Genomic DNA, 27,413 nt, shown 5'->3' on the forward strand with positions numbered 1-27,413 from the left:
TACTTCTGTAGCTTTTTGTTCCCCCCCCCCCCCGATACAACAAATATCCATTCAAACAAGAGAGGAAATAAAGCAGCAGAAAACAACTTCTCTGCTCATAAGGTGTTAAAGTATGTACAGTTTTTTGTTTTGTTTTTTACATTTTCACTTTCATTACAAAAACAGTACCCAAGTCCACCATTTCTTACTTTGTACAGTACTAACAATGAATTAAACATTGTGGCTGAGAAGCAGGCATGAAAATGAGGAACACAAAGGTAAAGAGAAAAGACTCCTGAACCGTTGGGGTTAAGGATACAGGCAGGATTTTCTTAAACCTCTGCAGCGCCAAAACAACTTCAACATCCTCTCCTCTATGTCACAGTTCATAAACAAAATTACAATATGTATATACACACACACAACCTTTTTAACGTCGGCCAGCAAGAAATAAAAGGTACAATACGCTTCCAGCTAGACAATCAGCCATCAAAAATTCATTCCTCCATTTTTTTTTCCAGGAGTGGGATCAGGGTAACAAAGGTGTGCACATTCATAGTATAACTGAAAATGGAAGGTGGAGGTGTCCCAAGGGTGCAAGGAATTCAATATGTTCTGCCAAACTGGCTAATGTTTAATGTCTGGCTAATATAACTAAACCCAGAGTCTGTGTTGCCAACTCCTTCAACACTGTTAAGGATGAATTCCAGCTTACAGACCCTAACACACACACACACACAAAAAAAAAAAGGCATTTAATGCACCCTTGCAAAAAACCAAAAACAAACGGATTCTTTGTATGTGAATTGTACATGTACATAGCTGTGAAAGCTGTCTAGAAGACCCTGTAACGGAAGATATGTTGAGGCTAGTTTTGTGATCCACTGAGGGGAAAAATAAATTTATAAATAAAATATACTCTTTCCAAAATAGATACAATCATGACTGGGTATTCGAGGAAGAAAACATAAAAAAAAAAAAAGTACATTGTGTCAACTCACTTTAATTTTTAACCACATTTAAAATCCTAAAAATATTCATAAAAAGGCAAAATTCTCAGTCCCCAAAAATATTGTTTCATAGAGTTAAGGAAGAAATATCTTCAACCTGAAACACTGCCCTTCCACCTTTTTGTACACATTGGCAAAAATATATAGATATATATTAACAGCAATAACTTATCATTGTTTTAATTTATTCATTTGACTTCTAAGATTCATCTTCCATCTCCCATTGGAAGGAAGCCTCAGTTCTTATTTATACATCACAAAAATATTTAAATAAAAAATAAAAACTTCTAAAACCCCAAAGCCACAGTTCCGCCTCGCTTTCCTTTTATGGCAGTTTGTCATTTGGGAGGATTCAGAGCATAGAAACAAAAAAACTGCATGGAGTCCAGGCTAAATATGCTCTAAACCGTTCGTTCCTAGCTCCTGGTTATTGTTGTTGCTGCTATTATTATTTCCACCCAACATGTCAGACTGTCCCCCCTGTCCACCATGCATCCCTGTCATCCCACTTAATTGGGACATGATGGTGTTTTGGTCTGAACTGAACTGACTGGGATCTACAGAACTACCTGGCTGCTGCTGAGATAACGTTTGCTGCTGGGGTTGTGGAGCTTGGGGTGGTGCCATGCTGGGGTGATGTTGGCTTAAGTGGCCTTGGTGGGGCGAGCCAGTCTGTGTCTGTGGGGAGATTCGATGAGGTGAGGGCTGGGGCTGAGGTTGGGAGGAAGGCTGCATGCGTGGGGAAGGGCTGGAGCGCGGGGGCTGCGACTGAGGTCTTGGCGAAGGCTGAGGTGACCTGACCTGACTGCTGAGTGATCCAGCTGGACCGAGTCCTCCTTGTCCTTGAAGATGGTGGGGGGACTGAGCCATCTGCTGTTGGGGGCTCATGGGACCGCTGTGCTGGGCTGGAGAGCCCCCGCCACGGTGCTGCAAGAGCCTTTGGTGGATGGTCTGTTGAAGCATGCTTTGGGTTGTCTGTGGCAATGCGGGCCCACCACTCCCTCCACCAACTACACCTTGCTGCTGTTGTCCCTGAACTGGTCCTCCTTGTCCAGGCTGGAGCGGAGGTCCTCCTGGTCCTCCAGCACCTCCACCAGGGCCTCCATCCTGACCTTGAAGCCCACCCATTGTATTCTGTTGTTGCTGTTGCTGCATCTGAATTTGAAACCTTTGCTGAAGTGCTGCTTGTGAGACAGGGTTGGGATAGCCTTGCTGCTGGCCTAGTTGTCCTGGCCCACCCTGTGGCCCCCCTTGCTGCTGTGAACCCGCTAAACCTCCACCCCCAGGCTGGGGTTGTGAAGAGGGAGGTATCCCTGGTTGTCCCTGACCAGGCTGCATAAAGCTTTGCTGACCTTGCTGTGGCTGGAATTGTCCATGGTTCCCCATCTGTTGTTGTTGCTGCTGCTGTTGTTGGTGCTGCAGTTGTTGTTGTTGTTGCTGCTGCAGTTGTTGCTGCTGCTGCAGTTGTTGTTGTTGCTGCTGCTGCAGTTGTTGCTGCTGCTGTTGTTGTTGCAGCTGCTGTTGTTGTTGCAATCTTCTTAACAGCATCAACTGTGGATTCATACTGCCCTGTTGCCCTGCTTGCATTGCTCCCTGTTGCTGCTGCTGCAGGGCAGCCATCTGTTGTTGCTGTAGATTCCCAGGCAGCACAGAGCGCTGTTGTTGTTGCTGCTGTTGTAACTGCTGGAGCTGAGCTATTGTGGTCATATTACCACCACCTGCTCCTCCCTGAACTAAGTTCATCCCTGGCTGACCTGTCTGGTTAACATTAACCTGCTGTTGTCCATCTGGTTGGTTAGCCCCAGGCCCAGTAGCCCCTTGGAACCGCACACCAGGGCCCCCTTGTGGAGAGCCTACTGCTCCTCCACCACCTCCCTGAGCACCTTGATACCTGGCTGCTCGTTGCCTGATAAAAGCAGCCATAAGGGTTGGGTTGGAACGAAGAATGTTGAGAACCTGCTGCTGCTGAAGTGGCGAGCTTGGAGAACGGAGAGTTCGCAGAAGGTCTTGTAGTGCTGCCTGGTTTGGGTTTCCACCTGCTATTGAAGGAGGTGCCCCTCCACCTAAAACCGGCATCAGCCCACGGTTACCTGGTTGTTGTTGCTGCTGATTCATCGGCTGCTGCGCCATGTGCCCCATCATGCCTGGCCTTTGCTGTGGGTTTATAGCTGGTCCCCCAGGACCCCACTGCTGGTTTGCTGGCTGCACCTGTGCACCACCTGTCTGCTGGACTTGAGGTGGCAACTGTGACTGAGGACCACCTTGCTGTATCCCTGCTAGCATTCCTTGTGGCTGTGGGTCTAATATAGTCCTGCCAACAACTCCCTGAGCCTGGGGAGGCATTCCTGGGGCTCCAATATGTGTCATGCCCATTTGGCCCTGGGTATTCTGGTGGTGAGAGTGTGGGGATATCATCCCTCCCGGTCCCAAGCCACGGATCTGGCCTTGGGCCTGCGCCATCTGTCTCTGGGTCTCTGCTAAGCGCTGGATTTTTAGAGCAGTCTCTACAGCAGCTAGAGGGGGCCCTTGCTGCTGGCCTTGTACAGACATTGGCCCCTGGCCCTGGGTGGGCTGCTGTTGCGGTGGGGTAGCGGGACCCAGTCCAGGTTTACCCAAGGACTGGGGATGAGGAGAAGCTCCAGGTTGTCTGGGGTTATATGGAGGCAAACCACCAGGGTGTTGCTGCTGCTGGACATTAGGAGGATGCTGGAGTTGAGGCATTATCTGAGGAGCGGTGTTCATCAACCCTGCTCCTCCACCTCCACCCGCTGGCGGAAACTGGTGAATATGGTGTTGGGGGGGTATGGTTCCACCTTGCTGCTGAATCTGCTGTTGCTGACCTGGAGTTCCCATTCCTACCATTCCACCCATACCAACTCCCTGCTGCTGTGGAAGTGCGGGCACATTCCCCTGGGTGGGTGTCTGTGGGGTTGGAGGCTGTGTGGCCATCCCGGATGTAGGGGTACCAGGACCAGTTGCTCCATTGTTAGCTCCTGGAGAGGGCAGGCCATTGCCTCCAGGAGCTCCTCCATTAGTAGGCTGGCCTACTCTCTGCATGCTGGCCATCCTCCTCCTTAGCATCTGAGCTTGCTGAAGCCGGTGTTGCAGCTGCTGCTGGCGAAGCTTGTGCTTGATGTTTAGGCAGAAAGGAACTGGGCACTTATTCTCCTGACAGTGCTTTGCATGGTAGCAACACAATGCAATGAGCTGCTTGCAGATGGGACAGCCTCCATTGGTTTTTCTCTTGCAGCCTTTAGTGTGCTGAACAACACGTTTCATTTTCTGGCAGGACGGCAGAGAACAATTAGCATTTCGACACTGGCAGGCGTGGACAAGGGACTGGATGCAGCGTTGAATGCTGAGTCGACGAGAGTCTCCAGGGTTCTGAGTGGTGGCAGCAGTTTGATTGCTGTTCTCATCATCCAAGCCAAGGCCTAACTTTTCCATCTTGTGTTCGTGGCCCTTAGTGTTGTAACATGTGATGCAGAGATCATAATCCTGTTAGGGGGAGCAGGTTTTGTTAGATTAGCTTAGAGGTGATAGACAAGTAGATAAGTAGGTTCTACAAAAACATAAATCAAACAATTGTGTGTCTGTTATCAACCACTGCCCGACTCACCTCACAGACAGTACAGTGGAAGCGAGTCTCCACGTGATGTTTGCACTCGTTGCAAGTGTAGACAAAGCGGTCCTGGCTTTGGTTATGCAACTCCACCAACATGCACATGGAGCTCCACTTGGACCTCCTCAGAGAACTGAACTCCAGGTGTTTGTCCCGGGCCAATGTAAGGAAAGCATCACGGCCGTCCATGAGGTCACACGCCATCAAAGGATCTGGGTCTGTAATAGGAGGCAAGGCATTTGCCATGGGGCCTGCAATCAGTCGGATCACAAAGAACACCTAGGAGAGAACAAAAAGACAGGAGAACAGTTAAGGGAAAGTTCAATGATTTTTTTCAGCCATAATTCAGAGAAGAATCTGGAAAATATTACGTGTAAGCTATGCAACTTTCAAGTCCACTTATTCCACATATCAGTAAGTTGCCCGACACTCTTATTACACAGGTAATTTTTTCGTACCTCTTTATGTTTTTCCATAGTAGCATAGAGTTTCTGTGAAAGGTCGTTGGAGACATTGGGCATCCCTGGCTTCTTCTTATTGGCTCGGCTAAGACTGCTCTTGTTCTTACTTGTCTTCTTGTTGTTCTTTTTCTTTGCATTTTTACTGTCCCCTTTTGTATCCTGCACAAGATATGACAGGCAATAATCAGTACGGCAAGAGGGGCAGGGTCTTCCAATTTTATATTGACACTATAAGAAACATAATAGACCACAGTATTCTTACGTCAATACTCTCATTTGAAGTACTGTTCTCTTCCCTTTTTCTTTCTTCCTCTTCTTGCTCAAGCTCTTTTATGCTCTCCTCCAGCACATTGGGCCAAAAGTCACCTTCAAAGTAGGGCAACTCCTTGGCGCTGGTCAAACGGTCCTCTGTCGCCTGCTTGAAGATATCCTTTAGGGGCAGGTTGAAATGACAGTTAATGTTTTCTGTGGACACAAACTAAATCAGTAGTTGCCAGAAGCTATACCAATTTACACTGACATTCATCCCAGACTATATTTTAATACTTTAATACGTTCAGGCTCTCTGCTTTAACACATTTGTTTTAAAAAACTAAAAATTTTACAGTGCTAAGTCTCAGCTTGGATTAGTTTTACATTAGTATAGACAACAAGCCTAGAGAAAAGTAGGATTGGAACAATCCATCCCGTTTAGAGGAAGTGTTTATCGTTTGGTCCATTTTTAAACGGGTTTAAAAAAATAAAACTAACTGGATTAAAACAGGAAAAAGCCATGCATGTTTTATTCTGTCAAATGTGAAAGCTGGCACAGATTAAGTGCCAAGTGCAGATGTCACTCTTGAAAAAGTCAAGTCTGGTCTGCTTTATGCTGCCCAGCCCCCTAGTGGTCAATGAACGGATAAGCAGATGGTCCTTCACAATACTCAATATCGGGGAATCGAGCACTCTGTCTGCTAAAATTAACCAAAGGCATCAAATTTCACTGGACAACATGTCATCATAGAGCAGGACAAAAAATCCTGAATACACAGCAAAGCAACTCAAGAGTCCTTAAAAGTGAACAGGTGGAATATCTTCGTCTGCTCTGAGCAACAAGTGAGCTATTTTGTGCGTAAACTATTGTTCAAATGAACCAGATATTGTTTTTTTAAACAAGGATCCATTTACTTTTAAGCCCTTGCAAACGGGGCCCTATGGGTTAGGACTACAGCCTAAGCACAGTTCTTTGAATACCTTACTGAAAATTGAGAACTATACCGTCTTTTGTTTCCAGCCTAACAGCAGCTTAGAACAACAGATCTGCAACTATCCAAATATGTACTGGTTTAGACTGCCAAACATCTTTACCCTCTAAAACACAAGCGTGAAGTTAAATCCTTCCTCTCTACCTTGTAGTCGTGCACGATCCGCTCTGCCACAGCTTTGTCTAACATCTTCTTGTACCACTCCTGAAGTCGTTTGGGTTTTGGGATCTTCTGATCAGCAGGGTGACAATGGAAGATGTAGTCGTCACCTTCACTAGGTGGACAGGCCCAGATGTGGCCAGTGGTGTAGCTGGGGAGGACACAAGAATGAGCATGATGAATTTATAGATCAATAAAAATACATTTTGTCATGGGACAGAATAAAATGTTGTCTTTTAGCAGCAGAACTCACCCCAATTTCTTCACATATTCCAAGTATCCAATGAGGATTTCATGGTACACTGCTGTTCTCAGACAACGAGGACGGAAGAAGTGTACACTGTCCAAGTAGGAGATGTACACCCGCCTGAGTGTGTGAAAGGGGAGATATTATTATCTGCTGAGACTGAATTTAAGATCATTTAGGTTTTTCTATAGGAAAAAATTACTTGGTTAACTATTATGGTTTATACTACAGTGGTGGTCCTTACCTCTGGTTAGGCTGAGGGCAGTCAGACCCATACTCTTGAACATGCATACCAAAAAAACAGACATCTGCTCCGTCAATGTCCTCAAAAGCAAAAAGGGCTTTTGTCCTGTATGGGAAAGACTCTGACATCTCTCCGCTGTCAACAAACCTGAAGACCAAAACAAGAGTATCAACTTACACTTGATACACTGCTAAAATCCATTCTACATTGCCTGAATATTAATGAAAGATGTCAAACTTCCTTTCAGTTTTTCTACATTTCTGGCAGAAATATATTTTTAAACCATTTCTACTTCCTATACCTGGACTTCATGCCTGGTTTAACCTCCACCACTTTGTCAGAGACATGGACGACACGAATGGCGACTTCTCCAGACTCCGGGTGGCTCTGACGTTTTAAAAAGTCATTCACCCTTGTTTCCAGGTAACAGCCCAACTTTGTCTGGGGCAACCCTGTGTGGGAAAGAGCCAGATATTTGATTTTAGTTTGTATTAACCAAACTGTAAAAGAAAAAAAAGCAGCTCTGGGTAAAATGTAAACTGAACTAAGCAAACTAAAACCTCATTCGGAATATATATATTTTTTATTTATGTCTGTGTATAGGACTGGGTAAGCGGTGAAAATATGTCCGAAGAAAACATGACTATCAATTTATTTATTTATTTTTTGATTAAACATGTATGAACATGGGTAAACTATGGTTTCAGAACATACAGTCTTTAATCAGTAAATGACATCTTATTTAAATAGATCACGAAGGTGAACATACATTCAGTATACCAGTCTATAAAAGGGATCTATAAAACTTTCTGTTAAAAAAAAAAAAGATTAAATCAATGTCACTTACTTTTGGCCGAATATTTGTTTTCTTTCCTCGTCTTATTTGATTTCTTTAAACAACCGTCACAAACCAAACTATATCATAGCAAAAAGAACAAAAAAAAAAAAAAAGTCAGTTTAATTAGGTAAAAAGAAATTACATTAATGAATTTAGGACTTTCACAAGGACAATGAATAGAAAAATTATTCACCCCGATGGCCAGATTGTTTCATTGTGCAAGACGCAAATCTGGTGCATTCTGCGCCCACAGTCTATACATTCAACGAACCTAAAGGAGAAAAAAAAAAAACACAACAAAAACAAAACAAAAAACAAACGAATAGATTTTAAAATCCAAATACCCGAAGTCCTTGAAAGAAATTGGGAATAATCCAAATTTGGTAAGCGATTAACTTACAATTCAGGGTCCAGTGTGTCATTCTTCTTTTTCTCAAACTGATCCTTATTAATGGATCTAACAATATAAGAAACATTGTGAAGAAATTGTCGAAACACAGCAAGTAAAACTTTTATTCCATCAGACTTCAATTCAAAAGTGCTGTAGAGTTTCTGACTATAATTGCACTATGCTTCAACATTGTGAGAGACCTTTAAACTACTGGTTGTATTAGTTCGACTGACAATTAGTTTAACTATTATACAGCAAAACATTAGGGAACTCTGTATCAAGAAATGGTGTGCTTTCTAATATGCAAAAAACAAAACAAAGTGTCAGCACTATTATTTGCTATACTGGTAAATTTTTAATCAGTTTTCATCTTGATAATGTTGATAATTGTTACATGTTTGACATACATTAGAACTTCTAAAAAAGGAAAGATTTAGATAAATAAAGAATAGGGATGCGTAGAGTAGCTGAACGTGCGAGCTTGTTAATTAATCAAACTAAATGTTTTAAAAATATCAGTTTGACTACTTTTCTTATGGATTTTATAATTCATCTTCCTTGGTAAATGACGTAATACTCACGTCTGTGGCTGCGTGGGATCATCGCCGAGGGAAACCATATCCCCCTGAATCTCATTGAAGCACTTCTCGCAGAAGTGGTACCTGTCAGCGAGAAGCCCAAATTTTGGTGAACTACACCATTCCCCACAGCACAGCCAATGACAGACAGCGCATGGGAGGGCAGTCACCAAATGGTAAAGGATATGGGCAAGACAGGGTGCCACAAGCGGAGCAAGCAGGAAGCAGAAGCACAGGACAGCAGCAAGTCGTCATCGCAACAGCCAGTCATAAATTTGAGGGGTGAGGGGATGAGGGGATGGGTTTGGAGGTGGATGTTTGTTCAAGGCAAAAGCAAGCCAATGTTGATATCACAGCCAATGGAAGCGAGGACAGACAAGTTGCATGGACCAGGAACATGACAAGACAGACATCCAAGACAACACGCAGCAGAGAGCCAAGGCAAAGCACAGATTAGCAATTTGGATGGGACAGCATGAGCAACAACCACCACCATCACAGCTAACAGAGCAGGAACAGAATCAATAGGAGCTAAAAGGTAAGAGGGAACGGGAGCAGGAAGTTGGAGCATAAGACATATTACAGACAGTGAACAACTATGAACAAATAAGCACAGAAAACTGTTCGGCCGTTCCTTCAAGCAGTTCATTTTAAAGTCGGTCCTTTTGCATTCCAGCTCTAAGGTTATTTTGTGTGTGATTAAAACAAAGTGTAGGCAGAACATTTAAGATAGAAGCAGTGTGGCCTTTTTTTTTTTTTTTTTTTTTTTTTTAAAGGCACAGGTCAACATGTTCAAATAGCAGCAACAAAATGTATCAAACATTACCGATCCTTAAAGAAAATCTCATACATTGAGCAGAGATTTCGAAACATGAACATTTCAAACAAGGTGTCTTCTTGGTCAATTAAGCTTTTTTTTTTTCAATAAACACATACACTTGCTCTTTCCATAGATTCTTTCAAAGATCAGCATCTTGAAATAATCAACTTAAAAAATATAACAGGAGGGCCGACTGTTAAAATGCCAGTACATTAGAAATCACATGAAGGTATAATAATAAATGTTTTAAAAAGGTGGGGGGGGGGGGGGGGGGGGGGGGGGGGGGGGGGACATGAAGTGGAGTGTTTACGAACATAAAATTAAATCAAGAGAACACTCATGTCTCACTTTCTCTTAAAAGGGTACAAGTAGATTTAATAAATATTCTTATACATGTTCCATTTAAATCAAATCAAATAATCCTTTCTATTTTACTAACTCCTCCATCCATCTTGGCATCACTCTACCCCTTATTACTTGGGTGCTTCCCTCCCTCCATACCTGTTCTGGTAGCTGAAGTAAGTAGCATCTCGGGGAATAGTGCAAAGCTGCTTCCCATAGCAACACAGTGTCTGAGGAGAGAACTCCAACTGGTGGACAGAAACAAAAGAAACATGGAGCACGTATTAACATCAGTACGGACAACGGTAATACTAGAGACTTAGTATAAGCTGGCAGTGGTAATTTAAATGACCTCATACTGCACATGATGGAAATTCAATGAACTTACATACATAACTTCCCAAAAAGATAAATAAAGTTTCAGTTTAACCATACTGTGATACTATGGTTTTGTTATTAATTGTCCAAATAAATGCATAATTATTAAGTATAGCTACTTCTAGCCCTACTTTGTATCGCTGTTAGAATTCAACTTTTCAGGCAGCTTCTCGAGTTAAGAGCGAATCAGTTTTGTTATTTATCTCCAAAACCAAAAATAGAGTCTAATGAGAGCTGAAATTCGATATACAGCGGCGCTATGCCCAAGGACAAATTTAGCTGAACTTACTTCAGTGCCTCCATTTTCAGATGACAAACCGGAGAGTTAATTTCTTCAACAGAAATAAACTTGAAACTTTCCAACAGATAATCTAACTTATTCACACATATTTTCACTAAACTACATTTCCTTTCAAAGTAACAGGCCTGGCAGCAATACAAAGAAATAAATGCAGTTCTTCTTCTTTCAGATATCAACCAAACAAGTAGCTCTTTATACTTATCCCATTTCTAAATCAAAAAAACATTTGGTGCATATGACAAATAGTCAGTAAATGCCAAAGATTATTTATCATGCATGAATGCATGCATCTTAACTTTAAACATTATCATAGACACTTATAATAAGCTCCTCGCCAACATATATTTCTAGCCATTTAGGTTTATATGCAGCACTTTGTCTCACCTTTCTTCCACAGCAGTAGCCGAGGCTCTGCATGACAGGATCAATCTCTTGCTCAAAAACCTCAGCAAGCTTGGAGCAATACTTGTAAACTCGGGATGTTTTTCGATTGTAAAGCCAGGCATTGTTGAACATCAGCCAAATGTCATCCACATACTGCCAGGGATCCTGGTACTGACCTACAACCAAAAGAAAAAGCATGGTGAACACACAGTCAATATAAATGTTGCAAAATTAAACAAAGTAAAAATCTTACAAATTTGAATAATCTTGCTAAGAACAAATGTAAAGTTTGTGATACACTGTTTCCCAGAAATGATCAAATCATGTAAACCTTAACAACAACTACAAACCTGTGTCTAGCTTTCGCTTGATTGTTGATAAGTCCATGGGATTCTTTACAATGTCAAAATAGTCCTGCAACATCATAATGTGCAAGTGTCAAAGTTGAGCAGATAACACTTTTGTCAGAGTTTTGTATAAGTTAATTATGTAATGAGAAATACAGAACAGTGTTAGTTTGTTTCAAGTACATTTTGTGTTCTCAAGAAGAACTCCTACAAATACGGATAAAGGGAATAAAGGTTCCACACTGCCTGGCCAAAAAACAAAAAAAACTAAATATGAATGAATGAATAAATAATAAATAAATATATTAAATACTACCTGGTTTCAAATAACTAAATAAAGCAGTCCACTGGATATTTTCTGCAGTGGTTAAAGGGTGACTTCACCAATTATCAACTTGCTTTCTATGCCTTTATTTTAGGGTGTAAATGTACATGAATGGTATTAAACATCCCTTTGACTTCCATATATTAAAATATTTTTCTGCTTCTAGCTGAAAAACTCCTCCAGATGACATCACCTAAAGACGTTTTTGATCATTTACAGTTCAGATGATGTCATCTGGGGGAATACTGGAAAAGCAGCTTGAAAAGCAGGGATCATCATTAAATTACATTGGCCTGGCCACCCTAAACCACTGTAAGGTCTCCTCCATCACATCCCAAAGTTTCCCACTGGGTTTAACTATTCCATCATTGTTGTGACAATTCATTCATAAGCTCATCAAACTTTTTTGGCTGGGCAGCATGCATGGCAGAAGAGTAAAATAAGCTCAGCCTCAGAAAGGATACATACAGGTATACACAGCAGTTGTGGGTCCACAGGCATCCTGAAGGGCAGAGACTCTGGGTCTTGTCTGTACAGAGATTCAAGAGTGGGCATGAGTGCTTGCCGAAGCTCCTCTGGCTTGAAAACTGGGAAGAAATTGAGATCAGAGTTAAAATTAAAAAAGATAAAAAGTAACCAGCAACAATATATGGTGAATTTGTAAAAACGTTAATTAGAAAAGGTCCACGTGATACAGAAGTCCTTACTCTTTTTTTTCACTGGGGCCTGTGGTACAGCTGCCCCAGATGTCTCCTCCTCTTTTATCTCCTTAACCTCTGGTTTCCTGTCTTCTGTCTTCATGCCCATTGCTAGCGTTGTTGTTGATGTGTCCATTGGAACACCTTTACCTCCTTCTCCAGAACAATCCTCTTTTTTCATTTCTGATTTTACAGGCTTTTCCTCCATTTTGATGATGCCAAGTTTCCCTCCTTTGGAACAGCTGCCACTGTCGCTCTCTTCTTCGTCATCCTGCTGCTTCACCTCATTTTTGGGTTCAAGGTTGGCAGCTGAAGTGTTTGAGTGAGGCTGGTGGGAGGAAGTGTCTAGGCTGCTGACAGAGGCTGGAGTCAAGGCCTGACTGTCGGCTTGGAATGAACCCTTCTGAGACAACTAGAGAGAAAGATAATGAGAAAACTCAGGTACATGGAAAAAGTAACAATAACACAGTGTTGCATGAACAAACAAATGAGAAGATACACTAAAGACAAAGGGTCCTAAAAACTGGCGTAACATCCATGATGTAGATAGATGGTAAAAATGTTGTCTCTGTAAATTCCAAGTGGTACTTTATTTAGAAAAGCATGAGTAAACAACACTGAAGGACATGAGCTGCTGGTCCAGGAAGAATGAAATGTGTGGTAAATATATGTATAAATACGGTGAACTGGAGATCAAATTTTTGATGCTAAAAATCATACTGACTGGAGTGCGAGGTGCAGAGCTGGAGGCCAGTCCAGGATGAGAAGGAGTGGTCGAACCAGCTTGACCTATATGCTGCTGCTGGAGGGGCTTGTTGGAACCGGGCCCCTGCCCAAGCTGATTCTGCTGAGGGGCTGGAGGTGGAGCAAGCTGTGGTGCATTAGGGGTGTGGGGCTGTGGAGTCTGAGATCCACCTAGTCTGGGTGGAGTTTGGTGAGGGGTAGGTGATCGGCTGTGAGCAGGAGAGGGCGAACTGACACGCGAGGCTCCCAAATGGGGAATGGAGCTGGGTTGCTGGTTTGTGTTAGATGGAGTCATTGAAGAAAGTGTTGTTCCAATAGCGGAGTTGGGACCACCACCCACACTCTGGGGGCCTATTGGCCCCACTGTGGAGATGCCACTAGGTGCGCTGGCTGAACCTGGTTGCGCTAGAGGGCTAGCAACTGGAAGAGAGGGAGGTTGGGCCATCTGTGTCTGAGAACAGAAAATGAGGAGGACACATAGAAAGAGTGCACACAAGCAAGGTCAATAAAAAAAGGCATCATTCAAAAACAGGTTTCACAAAGAGTAAGTTTTCACTTACAGGATATTTGTTGTGAAAATTTAATTAAACTGATTGTTCTTAAGTGTACAGCATATGATACAAGACCATTCTTAGGTTTTAGCCTATTTTGTGTTTCATATTTGCATTTTTTTAAAATAGGATGCTTCAACTTGCTGTACTGTGTAATGACTGATAGAACACTGATATTTTACAGTTTTGTACTTTTGTAAACTTTTGATTTATAATTATATTAATTCTTCTAATACAGAAGACTTTAAAAAGTAAATAAACACCTTGTGCTTTAAAAACAACTGTCAGGTGTCAAACACCTGCAGGCCACTTTACCTGTGTCATGCCTGCTTGTGTTCCAGACTGGGCCATCCCAGTCTGAGCCGTTCCAACTCCCGCTCCTGAGCCAGAGAACTGACCATGGGACAAATACTGGTTTTGCAGCTGGTTGACATTGGGCTGACCCATTCTAGGTACAACCATTCCCATCTAGAGGATTAAAAAGGCATGTTCAGGGTTCTTAGAAAAACTTCCATAAATGTTTGTGATGAGCAGTCTAAACAGTGCAGTGCAAGTAGTTTTTAAGAATTCATTCTGGAAAACGGTGCATGCCCTAAAATGAAAAATAATTGTTTACAGGTGCATTAACAACAAAACTATGCTTCAGTAGTGACCTGGTTGCTAGTTGCTCCCATGGGAAGAGGAGGCGTCGACCTCTGGCCCATACCCTGCATACCCATCTGGTTGAACTGATTCATACCTGACACAAAAAAAAAAAAAAAAAAAAAAAAAAAAGAGACTCTTAAGATTCTGTATAACATTTTATGTGGGATATAAAAAATGTTATACTTTGTGGAAGTGTGAAATGGACAAAGTGCGGTTACAAGATTAGGGAAAGTCTCCGCTCAAATACTAGTAAGCAATACCTATGAAAGATGTTGGAAGTGGTAATTAGGCGGATACAACACCTACATTATGTCATTTTGGTTCCACGGTACACAGATAATATGTTATAGCTCTTTACCTGGCCCTTGCATCCTGTTGACCATCTGATTAGGCCCAGGTGGCCGCACCATTGATGGGTCAGGGAGAGGACCATCTGTAACAGCAGAGGCAGGAGATTAAGAAAATCAAGCTGTCATCTATTCACACTAGGGTCTAGGGTGGGAGATGGGGAAATGCCCAAACCAAGCATGTACACAGACGTCTGTGTAATCCCTGAAATGTTACATCCATTTTACTATTTGTTTGGTCAGGAAAACAATGTTAGAATTTCGAATTCTGTGAGAATAAATTATATCAAAGAATCAGGGTTCATACACCTTATAAGTCCAATTTAAGCATCTTCAACGTCATTTTTCAAGCTTTTCCAGCACTTTGAGGTTGTGGTAAATTAGATATTTGCACAAATAGATAAATGCTGTGATTATCACTTTAAAAATCATATTTAAAAAACATGGCATTGTGCTATAAACAACCAAAAGTAATTTTATAATACAAGAAATTAAAATAAACACTCACTTGACAAATAATTCGCAATAAATGTATTACTGAAAAATATAAAAAGTAGGAACATTTGTCTTTGTATTTTTCAAATCAAAGCAAAACTTGATTTGAAAAATAAAACAGCATTAACACTAGTGCCAAGCAAAGCAAAAAGTTGCATTACACACTAATCACACATACCATTATGACCACCTGTGCAATTTAATACAATACAACAGCTTTGCTGTTGTGTCTATTATTGAGGTCATAGCTGGTGGTTGATTCGTACTGGAGTGCATTATATTAAGACATGGTTCTAATGTTTTGGCCATGCTATTTAAAATGAATAAGAAACTAAATTAAGGCTTAAGAAAAAAGAGCTGATTGTAAACCATTCGAAAACATTTTGTTCCACTTTGCTATATATCATACAAAGCCATAACTTTGCTGGTTATAACATTTGCTAAACTTTTCATCTACAGACAGTTACTAACGATAACTTTACTGTTAAGTAATGTTGGGTACGTTCATTGAATATATCATAACTGAGCAAGTCCTAAATGACATGCAATACTAGCATTACCATATTAACACACAACGCCTCTCAAAGATCTAGCCTGCAAATCTGCCAGGTAGCAGTTAGCATCAAAACATTAACATGTACGTGTAACGTTGGTCTAGCGTTACTTGAAAATTCTATACTACAACACACCTCTCATGTGAACTCAAAGAGTGGACTCTCCCATGGTGAAAAGCTGTAGGTCTTTTCTGCAGAAGGCCGTGCTTCGATTTGGTACTCAACTCTTTTTTTCCATGTTTTGTATTTTTTATTTTCAAACCAAAGCTCATTTAAAAAAAAAAAAAAAAAAAAAAAAAAAAAAAAACCTTCCGGGGATGTTGGCGTAGTCATGTCTGACTCAGTGTGTTGGGGGGGGGGGCGGGGCAGGGTCAAACATGAAAAACAGACTGATTGATCAGTCACACGCGGACCCAGATGTAACATTTTTAATTTAGTCTAGTTTATTTCTCTAATTACTAAGCAAACTAACTACTTAGTCCCACTGCTATTTATTGCGAAAGACACAGTTACTGTTTTAAGCATTTTCAGGCACCTTATTCAAAATTCAACCACATTTCAGGCCTTGTAAACACAACATTGAAATTCAAGGATTTCATGCACCCATACGAACCCTGAAGAATGTGTACAACATTAGAGTTCATCAAAGTTTACATATGTCCACTCACTTGGAGGCAGCCCAGTCGGAGGTTGAGCCATGCCAGCAGGACCAAGGCCCAAACCCTGCTTCTGGAGCCGTGTCCTTCTCTTCTCCTCCAACTCCTTCTGGATCTTATAGATCTTCTCAGCTAGCAGATGATAGTACTCAGCCTGTCAAAAAGAAAGGGGCGTTAAAGCGGATGAACATCTCAAAAATAGACAACAGTGCTCCTTAAACAAGAAATTAAATAATAATGAAAAAAGTCTAGTGCATGACTATCTGAGATGTGTAAACTAAAACAAAAGTTAACCCAGAACTAGAATCTAGAACTGGTGAGACAAACCTTTGCTTATCAGCTGCAATAACTTAGTACTTAACCTAGTGATACATCTACATGCCAAAATTATGTGTGAGCCGGGACATTTTTCACTTTTGAAAAAGAGCCTATTACTAAAGAGCAGCTGGTTGTAAAAAGACAAATGTAAATCTCCCTTTTTGAGCAAAACAACAAGCTAAAAGAAAGACAAACTTACTCTGCTGTTGGCTGACTCATACATATCCCCCTCAACTTTTCTGGCATAGGCCACCAGGTTCTCCATTCTACGGTCCTTGAGGGCAGCAGGATCAGGAGTGGGAAAGATGGCCTGAACACTGTGGGTAGGAGAACAGTGAGGAGAAGCAAAAGAAGGAGAAATAGGGAAAGGAGGCAAAAATTATTGCATTTGTTAACTTCTGTCTCCAAGTATTACTAAAATACAATGTGTCATTTCTGTTGATATGTCATCTAAACAGCAAATATATTCTTTTTGAATAAGTTTCTGCAAGGCTTTACCCAGGGGGGGCATGGCATCTATTTGAAAAGTGCCAGCACCGTCCCACCTTTATTGTTTGCCTTGGTTAATTGTACTGTTCATACTGTATTGTAAAGTATCTTGTTAAACTAAAGAGTTGCCTTTTCCTGTCAGAGAGCGGAAATAAATGGCCCTGAAAACGTGCCAACACTACTGCCAATTATGTGTGGGGGGAAAATTACAATCAGTCAGCTTTACTGAAATTTAGGATTTAGGTTTGATATTGCCCTTGTGTACTTCTCCGATAGCATTGGTTATAATGAAAGTTATTCATATATTTATTGATACAAAGTTATAACGTCCGGTTGTGGTTACAATCATTCCTATATTTATAAAGATTATTTTCAACATCTCCAATATTGACCAACATTGGTGACAACTGACATCTACATCTACAGTAACAAGAGCTTTACCTGAAGTGCACATTATTTTTTACCTCCACATTCCTCTGAATCTCCACAGTCTGAGTTGGCCACGAATCTCCAGGAGGTCAACCTAAATCTGGGTTTTCTTCATATCCCCTCCTTTTTGTTTTTAATAAATTTACAGACATGTCTAAAATTCTGATCTTACTTTGTCATTAGGGGGTTCTGAAGATAGATTAATCTGAAATGAGGCTGCAACATCACAAAATTGAAAAAGTAAAGGGGGTCTGAATACTTTCTGAATGCACTATACTTTTACTTTATCTGGGTAAAAGTGGTATCGGGATGTCGCACTAAAATTTTAAATCTAAACAGATTTGTAAAAATCAAACCTGTTAACATACCTTAAATTAATAATCTTCATTTATGCTTTGCAAAATACTATTTAGCATAGAGTTGTTCTTTAATACTTACAGTTTGTGTACCAAATGGTTTCGTAGATCTTGTGTTATGTCCTCATGCCAGCTTTTTCTCATGCCTGTGGCAGAGGGAGGGGCTGCTGTGGGAAGGTTGCTGCCCCCAACAGCATCATTCAGCAGACTGGAAGAAACAGGGAAGGCATCACTGTAAGGACTTACTTCTTAAAAACAACGTAAGTATGTAGGCATATCTGATGTAGAACTGAGTAAAAGGCTAAAGTTCTTTGCTTTAATAGGTGCTTATCAGGGCACTTACTAAATAGCATGTTATGATATGCTTACCCTTGGTTGTTCACATTCAGGTGCATCATGGTATCCTGGAGGAGGCTCTGTTGGTTCTGAGGTGGAGCACCAACACCTCCGTTAACCCCCATTGGATTTGCACCTATATATGGGAAGAAATTTTATCTAAATTTATATTCCTTACATTTCCTGTCGAATAATAATAATAATAAAATTATATACCTTGCTCACAGCTATGTACCTTATTATGTGTGCAAGCTACATGCGATCAAAGGATACAGAGGTGCTGATCCGCACATTAGGGCTCCCTTAATTTTCACCTCATATTTTAAAAGGCACTTTATCTCATAATTTTTCATAGTTTCCCTTAAAGCATCTAATTCATTATACAATTTTCTTACTCAGAAATGTTTAAGATATTGTCCTAGCTACCTCCAGTGTCAAAAGTCAAGCTAACTCACCCATAGGGTTTAGTGGCCTCATTCCACCTTGCCCTTGCAGGCCTTGGTTGGACATATTGGGCTGGGCAGCTGGAGTCTGGATCTGGTTGCCCTGATAGGTGAGACCCAGGGCTGCATAAGCTCTTTCTATAGAGCTGGGGTCAATCTGACTTTGTGGATTGAGGTTGGGAGCACTTGGTTGGCCACCAGGTACTGCCCCAAGAGAGCTGCCGAGACTGGCACTGGCTCCGCCAAGTAGAGCTGTGAGGTAAGACAAAACAGATTAGGGCAAACAGATACATCATTTCGGCACAGTCATTGCAATGTGTGAATCGTTCTTCACCAGTTTATCAAACGTCAGATAATGTTATTGTTAAGCAGTTACTTTGTGGACTTTCATGGTGAGCTACTGAGTGTATCAAACTACCTTATTGTGCATACCAAAATATAGGATTGTGCAGAGTGTAGCTCTGTTGCGCTTTAATTACAAACATTACCCCAATCGCTCTATATCCAAATCAAACTATTCAAGTAGGTTAATGAAATGTTTTGTATTTTTCATATTATGTTATACACCTACCAGATACTGTATTGGGTCGACCTGCTCAATTGTGTTTATAAAAAAGATCAGTTCCTTCAGGTTTTTGTAGCCTAAAATGGCCAATTTCACATCAGCGTTTCAAAGAAAAATTGTGATGCATGATACGTTTCATGACATTTTAATTTGCAAGGTTGCAAATAATATATAGCGGATTGGTTAAATTACTGTTGCATTGTGAATTCCTGGAGGGTCTTCAATATCAATATCAGCCAATCACACAGCATCAACTCACTGCATTTAGGCATGCAGACATTATCTAGACCAGGGGTGGCCACACTTTTTGGGCTTGTGAGCTACTGATAAAATGACCAAGTCAAAATAATCTGCCTACTATAAAAATACAAAAAATATATTTATGAATATATTGAGAATTCTTTTTATGCACAATATATGTTGGTGTAGTTTGCATAACTACATGAACCCATATTGCACAATACAACTCATTAAATTTTTTTGTCATACCTTACTCTGATGACTTGCAATGAATAGAATCAGCCAGGGATGCATAGTCCGGATGCTATCTCGCTAGCTTGCTAGAGTTGTGCAGCACTTGGCACCATTGTATGCATGCGCGGTGACATGTGTCAGAAAAAGTCAGATGTCAGACTGGCTGCCCTGGGCGTCAATCAAGTGAAAAATTTCATATTGAGGACAGATGATGGGCTGAAGTCTACTTTGTTAATTCCGTGCGATCTACCCACAATGCCTTTGCGATCAACTGGTAGATTGCGATCAACTGGTAGATTGCGATCGACGTACTGGGCACCCTTGATCTAGACAATCTATCAAATGTTTCCTCGTTCAATCTATGCCAAGAAGAATTAAAGCAGTTCTGATTGCAAAAGGGGGTCCAACTAGCTACTAGCAAGGTGTACCCAATAATGTGATTGGTAAGTGTATATCACACAAAAAAGAAAGAAAAAAAAAACAAGTCAGTGGAATTTTTTTCTAGTATTATGCAATGCAGTGCATCATTCAGCTGTAATAACAGCACTGTCATAAATATTGTAATCTCTTTATATCTTTCTATCACAGTATATTTGCAAAAGCACTTAAAATGGGTGAAACAGATTATAAAAAATACAACACAATATGATAAGATCATTATAATCAAAAAGGAATGTGCAACTATAGCATTGTTTGGTCAGATACAGACACTCACACTGTGGGTTCCTCTTGTCCCCAGCATTCTTCAATGGCAGGCAAACCGGACAGTCATGTCGAGTACAGTTCTTCCAATGAGAAATTATCTGCCTTGATGATGCACAGTGGGCAACTAAGGATGAAAAGCGGTGGAAAGACAGAAAGTGTTGTGAAAGAGGTATAGGAGAAGGAAAAAATGAACAAAAATGAAACAAAGTGGGGTCAAGGGAAAAAAGGGAAAAAAAGATTTTATGGAATTAGAGATGCTTAGCTTTTACCTAAAAAGAGCTGCTGACTCAATAAAACACAGAAAAATCCTTAAATCTTGATGCTTCTTGATTAAGCTCTTTTATTGCGTTTAAAAAGAAAAAATATTGTACCTCATGTCTTCGTTTCAAACTAAACAACACTAGCCATGTCCACTGTGAAGTGAACAAATATCGACTAATACAATGGTTTTTATAACTGCATTTCTGTCATTATTATTTTGTTAACATTATTCTTACTATTATAATCGTTATTATCGTCATCAAATTTTCGAACGCAAAGCCAAAACGTTATGTTTATTTATATTGCCCTTATCATAGAAAAAAACTGTCACGCTGCTGTAACAGCTAATCAGCCCCACCGCACCTCTAGTAAACTTTGGGAATGGCTCTTTGCCAAAAGTCCAGTACTCAGAAAAGAAAAAAGAAGAAAAAGAAAGCCTGCTTTCGAGAACATCTTGTTCTGGTCATGAGTAGACACACGGTAAGCCTGCAGGCGGTAGATATGTCAGCCAACACCAAAAAAAAAGCCAAGCGTGGCGTTCCTTTACTATATTGAATAACATAGGTGAATACCCATTATGCAGGTTGAAGCAGTCTTTCTATGGCTCTAGCACCAGGTTGAGAAATTATTTCAAATAATGCCACAAAAAGTTTGAATTATGAACTCAATATTAAAACATGTCAAAAAAAGTAAAAATTCAAGTACCCAAATATCTTTAATGATAGTGATGACGTTACCCTAGGGGTCACCAGCCTTTTTGAAACAGAGCTTCTTCTTGGCTACGGATTAATGCAAAAGGCTACCAGTTTAATACGCACTTTTGAAATAACGAATTTGCTCAATTTACCGTTAATTATACATTTTTATTAATAATTAATTAAATTAATGATATTCATCTATGAGAAGACATGGATCATGTTAATGATTTCTCACAATAGCTACCAAATGTGATTAAAATAAAATAGCAACAAAATGCAAATTAGATGAAGCTCATTGGTAAGTGGCGCTAGGGTGAGGTATTTTTAGATTAGGCCCACGGGCTACCTGGTGCCCACAGGCACCATCTTGGTGACCCTTGCCTTACACCAATGACGTCACAACTATTTGCATAACTGGCTTGATACATCAACCCGCACAAAATGATTCTAATACCCACCCCGATTAACTACATATGTAAAAGGATGACTCTAAACATACTGAGTCTTAACTCCCATTTTATCCTTGATAGTACTTGATCACTGGAACATGCGTGTTTGACCAACAAAGAAACACAGCAAAGCTATAAATTGAGTGTAGAGCATGTAGCGTTCTTTCTCCTTACCCTGACAGGACTTGCCAGCCTGGCAGTGAGTCATGTGGTTGAGGACGTTCTTCATAGTGCGGCAATGGGGCAGGTTACATTGTCGAACTTCACCATTGGCCTGCTCCCTTCGCTGGCACTTGTGTGCATGTAGCAGGAGTACCAGTTGCTGCTGGATTAGCTTGCGCTTCTCAGGATCAGCTGTGGGCGGTGCACCAGCTGCGGCAGATGCTGCAGAAACATGGGCACTGGGACCAACTAGGCCTGTCTGCGCATTGGGCACCATCCCTGGGCCCCCTCCCACAGGTGCACCAGAGGGACCACCCAAACCTGTTTGTGACTGCTGGGAGCCCTGTTAAGTTAAGTGAGAGAAAATAAGATGAGACATGGATAATAAAAGAAAACAAATGGGAGACAGGGAACAGTAAAGTAAAAGGAAAGGGGAGAAAAATAATGGGTTTGAAAATTACAGTAACAGGTTTCAGCCAAGTGAAAGGAAACAAAAAATACAAAGCAATGGAAAGGTGGAAGAGATTAAAAAGAAGTGATGAGGCAATTATTTTAATTAAAGCTTTTGCTGATTATATTTTCTTACCATGGTGGCTATCCCTTGCATAGCCTGGTTCTTCTTGTCCACACTGAACTGGGCCAGGTTATTGGCCATGGCACCTTTGTTCTGGAGTGGAGGGCCCAGCCCTGCAACTCCCAGACTTTGATTCCCCTGACCTGCATAAGGACCACCAAAAGGGGCCCCTGGGTTCCCCAGCATCGCCATCTAGGAGCACAGAGGCAAAAAAAGGAGACAAAAATCATTACTACAACTGATCACCAGAAATAAAGAGCAGAAAAGGGCCAACAATTACCAGTGTAACTGGAACCACATTTCACTAAAGTTATCAGTAACAGTGTTTGAACAGAACACGTAACATTATCTTGTTGCATATACAAGTTACCTGTCGTTCAGTGTCTTCCAAAGCTATCTAACCTTAATTGGTCAGCAGCAGGGCCTGTGAATATTTCCTCAGACCATAAGCTCTATTAAAGCAAATGTTAAAGGAAAGCTTTAACGGGAATGACTAAAAGACAAAAGAGCATTAAATTATGTTTTCACTACTTGTCCTTCCTATTGCTAAAGGGCAATTAAGACACCCGCTTTTTATAAGTTAAGTTCTTAGATTACAGCACCAAGAATGATATCATTAGAAAATAATGTAAAACATACGTAAACAAAGATTTGACACCGGGAGGCCAGATAGTAACTACAAGTGCGTGGGAGCAACCTTACATGAATAGTTCCCCTTTTCTTCCTGCATATGGAAGAGGTTATTTGAATGTCTTTTTTTTTTTTTAATCACTTACTAACACTTCAGAAAAGGTGCCTGCTGGCTCAGTGCTACAGCATTGGGTTGGGATGCAGAAGGCAGCGTGTTTGAATCCTACCCCAACTGGTGTCGCCCCACCCCGCCACAAAGGACCACCTGGGTGCCGATCCCGAGCACCGAGAAAATGGGCGGGTTACGGCAGGAAGGTCAGCCAGCGTACAAAAATCATGCCAAATCCATGTGCGGAACACGTTCCACTGTGGCGACCCCTGAAGGGACAAGCTGTAAGCCCCTGACTTCCTAACTCTTCAGAATCCCTCACTTTCATCATCTCATCATTGCTTCTATCCCCATTAAAGCTCCACTGCATTTTACCTTCACTGCTTTCCATGCTAAACCAAGAAACACTACTTTTAAACACTAGTGTCTCCACTGCCACACTTATTCAGCGGCAGCAGCTTACCACTGCAATCACAAGAGCAGAACAAGCACCACTTCATTTACAGCATAAAGCTTGATTTATAGTTGTGCGTCAAATCCACGTAAAGGTTAAGCAAGTAAACAACACTGTTGAAATGGCAACAGAACCAAAAGTGCGACTTTGATTTTGTTTAGGAAAAGAAGCATTTCTTTTTGAGTAACAAAACAAACTAATAAATGTGGTCATATGAACTACAATAAATCATCAGTTATGCAAATATTGGCTGTTATATACTGTACTTTTCAAGTGATGAAATCGGTGTAATGATGCAGAGACTTGTATACCTTTAATGGCAATAAAGGGTTTTAAACATATAAAACTCCTATTAATTTCTAGTATAAGTGACTAGTAATGAGAAATTTTAATCTAATATGCCAGTTACAATTTTACATTTCCTAAAATCTAAAGTATATCTATATTTTCAAAACAACTGAAATTGTTCATATAAAACCATGTCAACATGAAAAAATATAAAAGAGTCCCAACCTTGTTCATTGCTCCAGGTTGCTGCCCTCTCATCCCAGCCTGGCCCCCAGGTCCGTGCTGCTGTAGCGTCTCAGCTACGATGTTGCCGTTTCCCCCCATCGCCTGATTTCCAAAGCCCATTCTGGGGGACCCATTCATCACCTGGTTCCCAATCATGGCTGGCTGCTGCTGTCCATTATTGCTTTTCTGCTGTGCTCCCACCATGGCCCTGTTCATGCTACCCATCATTCCAGCAGCAGCGTTCTGTTGCTGCTGCATCATGTTAGCCTGTTGCTGAGAAGAGAGGTGCTGCTGCACCTGGCCCATCATTGCCTGGGGCCCCTGGCCAGGGGATGCCTTCATGTTTGCCAGGTGTTGACCTATGGTGGCGGGGCCTCCTGGGCTGCCCATGGCTCCTTGATGCCCTTGTTGGGTCGAGGTTGGTGCCCCTGAACGTAAAAGCTCAGACAGCTGTTTGTGCTTAGCCACAGCATCCTGGCCCCCACCAACAGCACCAGGACCTCCTCCAGGGACAAGGCCAAGACCCATTCCTGCCCCCCCACTGCCTCCAACAGGACCCATCCCTGCAGGTCCTCCCAGAGTGTTGGGCAACTGGTTGAGGTCTCCGCCATTGACCAGGCCTGGTTCATTAGAGCTGATGAGCTCATCTGGTAAATCATGCTCCAAGTCAAACAGTGAGCCAAAATCTGAAATGGTAAAGAAATAGAAAATTACAAGGGAAAAAAACAACAACAACAAAAAAAAAAAAAACAGATAATGAGCAAGGGAACAAAAAGGGCCACAGCTATGTTAAGCTGGTATAATCCTTTATCAGCATGACAGAGTGAAAATGCAATTGCATGCTTGACATTAAAAACTGATAAAAACTGTTTAAAAAGGTGTTTGGCCAGTTTTTTAACAACACAACTGAGCATTCACCTTTTGGTGAGATAAAGAAGAACTTGTGTGTGAAGCTGACTGGACAACCATACATGCAAACACATACACCAACCTGTCCTGCTAACATAGTGAATCTCTCACCAGTAAAGTGAGTATGTTGCAGACAGAGAAGAGGATGACAAACAGTTTTATAGACATAGCCATTACAAAATGAAGCCAAGTCAGCAAAGATGCATCCTTACTGTTACCCTGTATCTACTACGTTCAACAGTCTACATTTTAGCCATCTCTCCAACCTTCAACGGTAGAGATACATTTTGTCTTGATTTGTGTTCTTCCATAAATCAACGTTTCTTGTAAATCTATAGAGCAACATCAGTAAGACATCTAGTTCATTGAGCTACTTTCTTAGTAGAAAACAGATCACAAAAGCTCAATGTTTACTGTTTAATATAGCTACAAACTAAATGCTCTCACGTCTATTCATCTGAAATGCTTATTTAGCACTGTTTGAGATTTTGCTAAAGTGCTACTATATTAAAAGACAGAGCTGCAATAAAAGCAATCTGCACTTACAGTGATAACCTTTAATAAACTAGATCGAAATACTAAAGTCCTATTCAACAAACACTTTTTCTAAACTAATTTCATAAGTTAGGAGAATATAAATACAAACATCTGTGAATGAACTGGCAGTGTAATTCACCTTAAGAGACAACACATTTGATAAATTGCATCCTCATATACAAAGCCTTTGCTTGACAGCGAATTGTGTCATGCCAGGCACAAATGTGTGCTAAGACTAAACGATTTAACCCTGATAGACCCTTTCCACCCATGCTGACTGTCACTGACAATCAGAAGCTAGGCAGTCAGCTTAAGATGCAGCTGTCCACAGTAAAATGACTGAGTGACTGGTTAAGTACTAAAACCTGAGCGATGAATTTGTTTGTTAGAGATGTAACGTTATTTGGTTGCTAACCTGACTGGACACGATGCTTGTCCATGAACCAGTTTTGTTCTCAGGCCACTATTCCAGCTGGTGCCACACGCCATCCACAGAAAACACACCAACAATGGCAGTTTGAGCTTAACAATAAGTCGGACCCGTGGGCCTAAAACTGAGCTCTCCAACAACACTAGCACCATCGACAAACTATGGTTTCTCCAATATTAATAACAGCAACGTTAGCTAACAAACGTTGGTGGAGGAGGGTTATGGTGGGGCAAAACAACACACTGATGAGACGCTAGAAGCCTTAAAAACTCAAATAACTGAACAAGGGTTGGTTAACTGTCAGTTCAGTACAACTGTGGAACGCCTACAACTTTATCTTAAGTTGACCTGGCCTTGAGCTTAACTGAGGTCCAGCTGAAGTAACGTTAGCCATTAGACACAGCACCGACAGTTCAGGACCCGCATTCAGTTAGCCAGGCTGGCATTAGCCGAAAGGCTAACACACCTACCTTCGGTTAAAATGGCTGTTAGCATGCGAGCTAGCTGGGGGAGCTCGTCGTCACGTCTGACACTCTCACTACTAGCACGCTAACATTAGCAAGCTACGACAAAAACAGAAGAATAATCCCGCGTCTTCGTCCCTGTTCGAATGAACCGAAGGTGCCCAAAATTAACAAACTAACTGAACAAGACTGTAACAAACTATATAATAAAATAATACTTGCCATTTCCATCGCTGGCGGAGGCGGAAAGTGCCGGAGATGAGAGTTTAGGCCTCTTGGCTAAAGGCGGGCCAGAGTCCAGAACGTTCTCGGCCATATTTTGTCGAAATAAAAATATATAAAGTATCCACAACTGCAAGCGTTTTCACCCCTTTAGAAACTCATTCCTCTTCGTTTACAATATTGCGACTTTTCCCCCCTCCTTTTGAGGGACTAAGAGGGGGAAGGTCCCGTGTACGAATTACTCCTCTTTCCCTGGGTTCGCCTCTCGATTTCAGCCTCGGCGTATATCAACCCCCCTCCTCCCTCCCTCGTCGGATTTTTTGTTCTTTATAAATTTCTGCCAGCGGAGGAGGAGGGGGTCGGTGAAAGTAAAGAGGGAGACATACGCCGCGGCTTCCCTCTAAACTTACACAGCCTCTTCGGATGCAAATAAACACTCTCCCATGGCTGCATCCGTCATTTCTGCCTCCTTTCCAGCGGAGACTGGATGAAGATAATGTCGGGCTGAAAGGCTTGTTGCCTGCGA

At 41.4% G+C, this 27,413-nt stretch overlaps 1 protein-coding gene across 3 annotated transcripts; it reads right to left on the reverse strand.

The window, feature by feature from the left end:
* Window positions 1-23: 23 nt before the first annotated feature.
* ep300a (E1A binding protein p300 a) lies at window positions 24-27,413 on the reverse strand. Of its 3 annotated transcripts, none has more exons than XM_067487594.1 (31): window positions 26,888-27,413; window positions 24,326-25,011; window positions 22,632-22,811; window positions 22,058-22,388; window positions 20,486-20,599; window positions 18,744-18,983; window positions 18,322-18,424; window positions 18,035-18,160; window positions 16,878-16,995; window positions 16,373-16,514; window positions 14,667-14,741; window positions 14,317-14,402; window positions 13,979-14,131; window positions 13,093-13,563; window positions 12,378-12,780; window positions 12,139-12,257; window positions 11,349-11,412; window positions 10,999-11,174; window positions 10,095-10,183; window positions 8,777-8,857; window positions 8,205-8,261; window positions 7,998-8,075; window positions 7,814-7,881; window positions 7,268-7,418; window positions 6,967-7,113; window positions 6,729-6,842; window positions 6,461-6,626; window positions 5,335-5,502; window positions 5,070-5,231; window positions 4,609-4,890; window positions 24-4,487 (listed from the first exon to the last, which is right to left on the reverse strand). In XM_067487594.1, the coding sequence occupies exons 1-31, from the start codon at window positions 26,979-26,981 to the stop codon at window positions 1,380-1,382; spliced, it is 8,352 nt and encodes a 2,783-aa protein (XP_067343695.1). In that variant the 5' UTR covers window positions 26,982-27,413; the 3' UTR covers window positions 24-1,379. The 3 variants fall into 3 exon arrangements, with proteins under 3 accessions (XP_067343695.1, XP_067343694.1, XP_067343696.1); XM_067487593.1 differs by having other exon boundaries at window positions 20,480-20,599; window positions 26,888-27,412; XM_067487595.1 differs by lacking the exons at window positions 20,486-20,599; window positions 22,058-22,388; window positions 22,632-22,811; window positions 24,326-25,011; window positions 26,888-27,413 and adding an exon at window positions 19,786-20,434.

The sequence above is a fragment of the Channa argus genome, chromosome 20 (genome assembly GCF_033026475.1).
Source record: "Channa argus isolate prfri chromosome 20, Channa argus male v1.0, whole genome shotgun sequence".
NCBI classification, from domain to species: Eukaryota; Metazoa; Chordata; class Actinopteri; order Anabantiformes; family Channidae; genus Channa; species Channa argus.

Coding starts and splice junctions, on each gene's coding strand:
- ep300a (XM_067487593.1), bottom strand. CDS start 26,981: ATGGCCGAGAACGTTCTGGACTCTGGCCCGCCTTTAGCCAAGAGGCCT. Junction 16,515..16,877: donor ATGAGTCAGCCAACAGCAGA/GTAAGTTTGTCT, acceptor TCTTTTTGACAG/GCTGAGTACTATCATCTGCT. Junction 7,882..7,997: donor GAAACAATCTGGCCATCGGG/GTGAATAATTTT, acceptor GCTATGATATAG/TTTGGTTTGTGACGGTTGTT.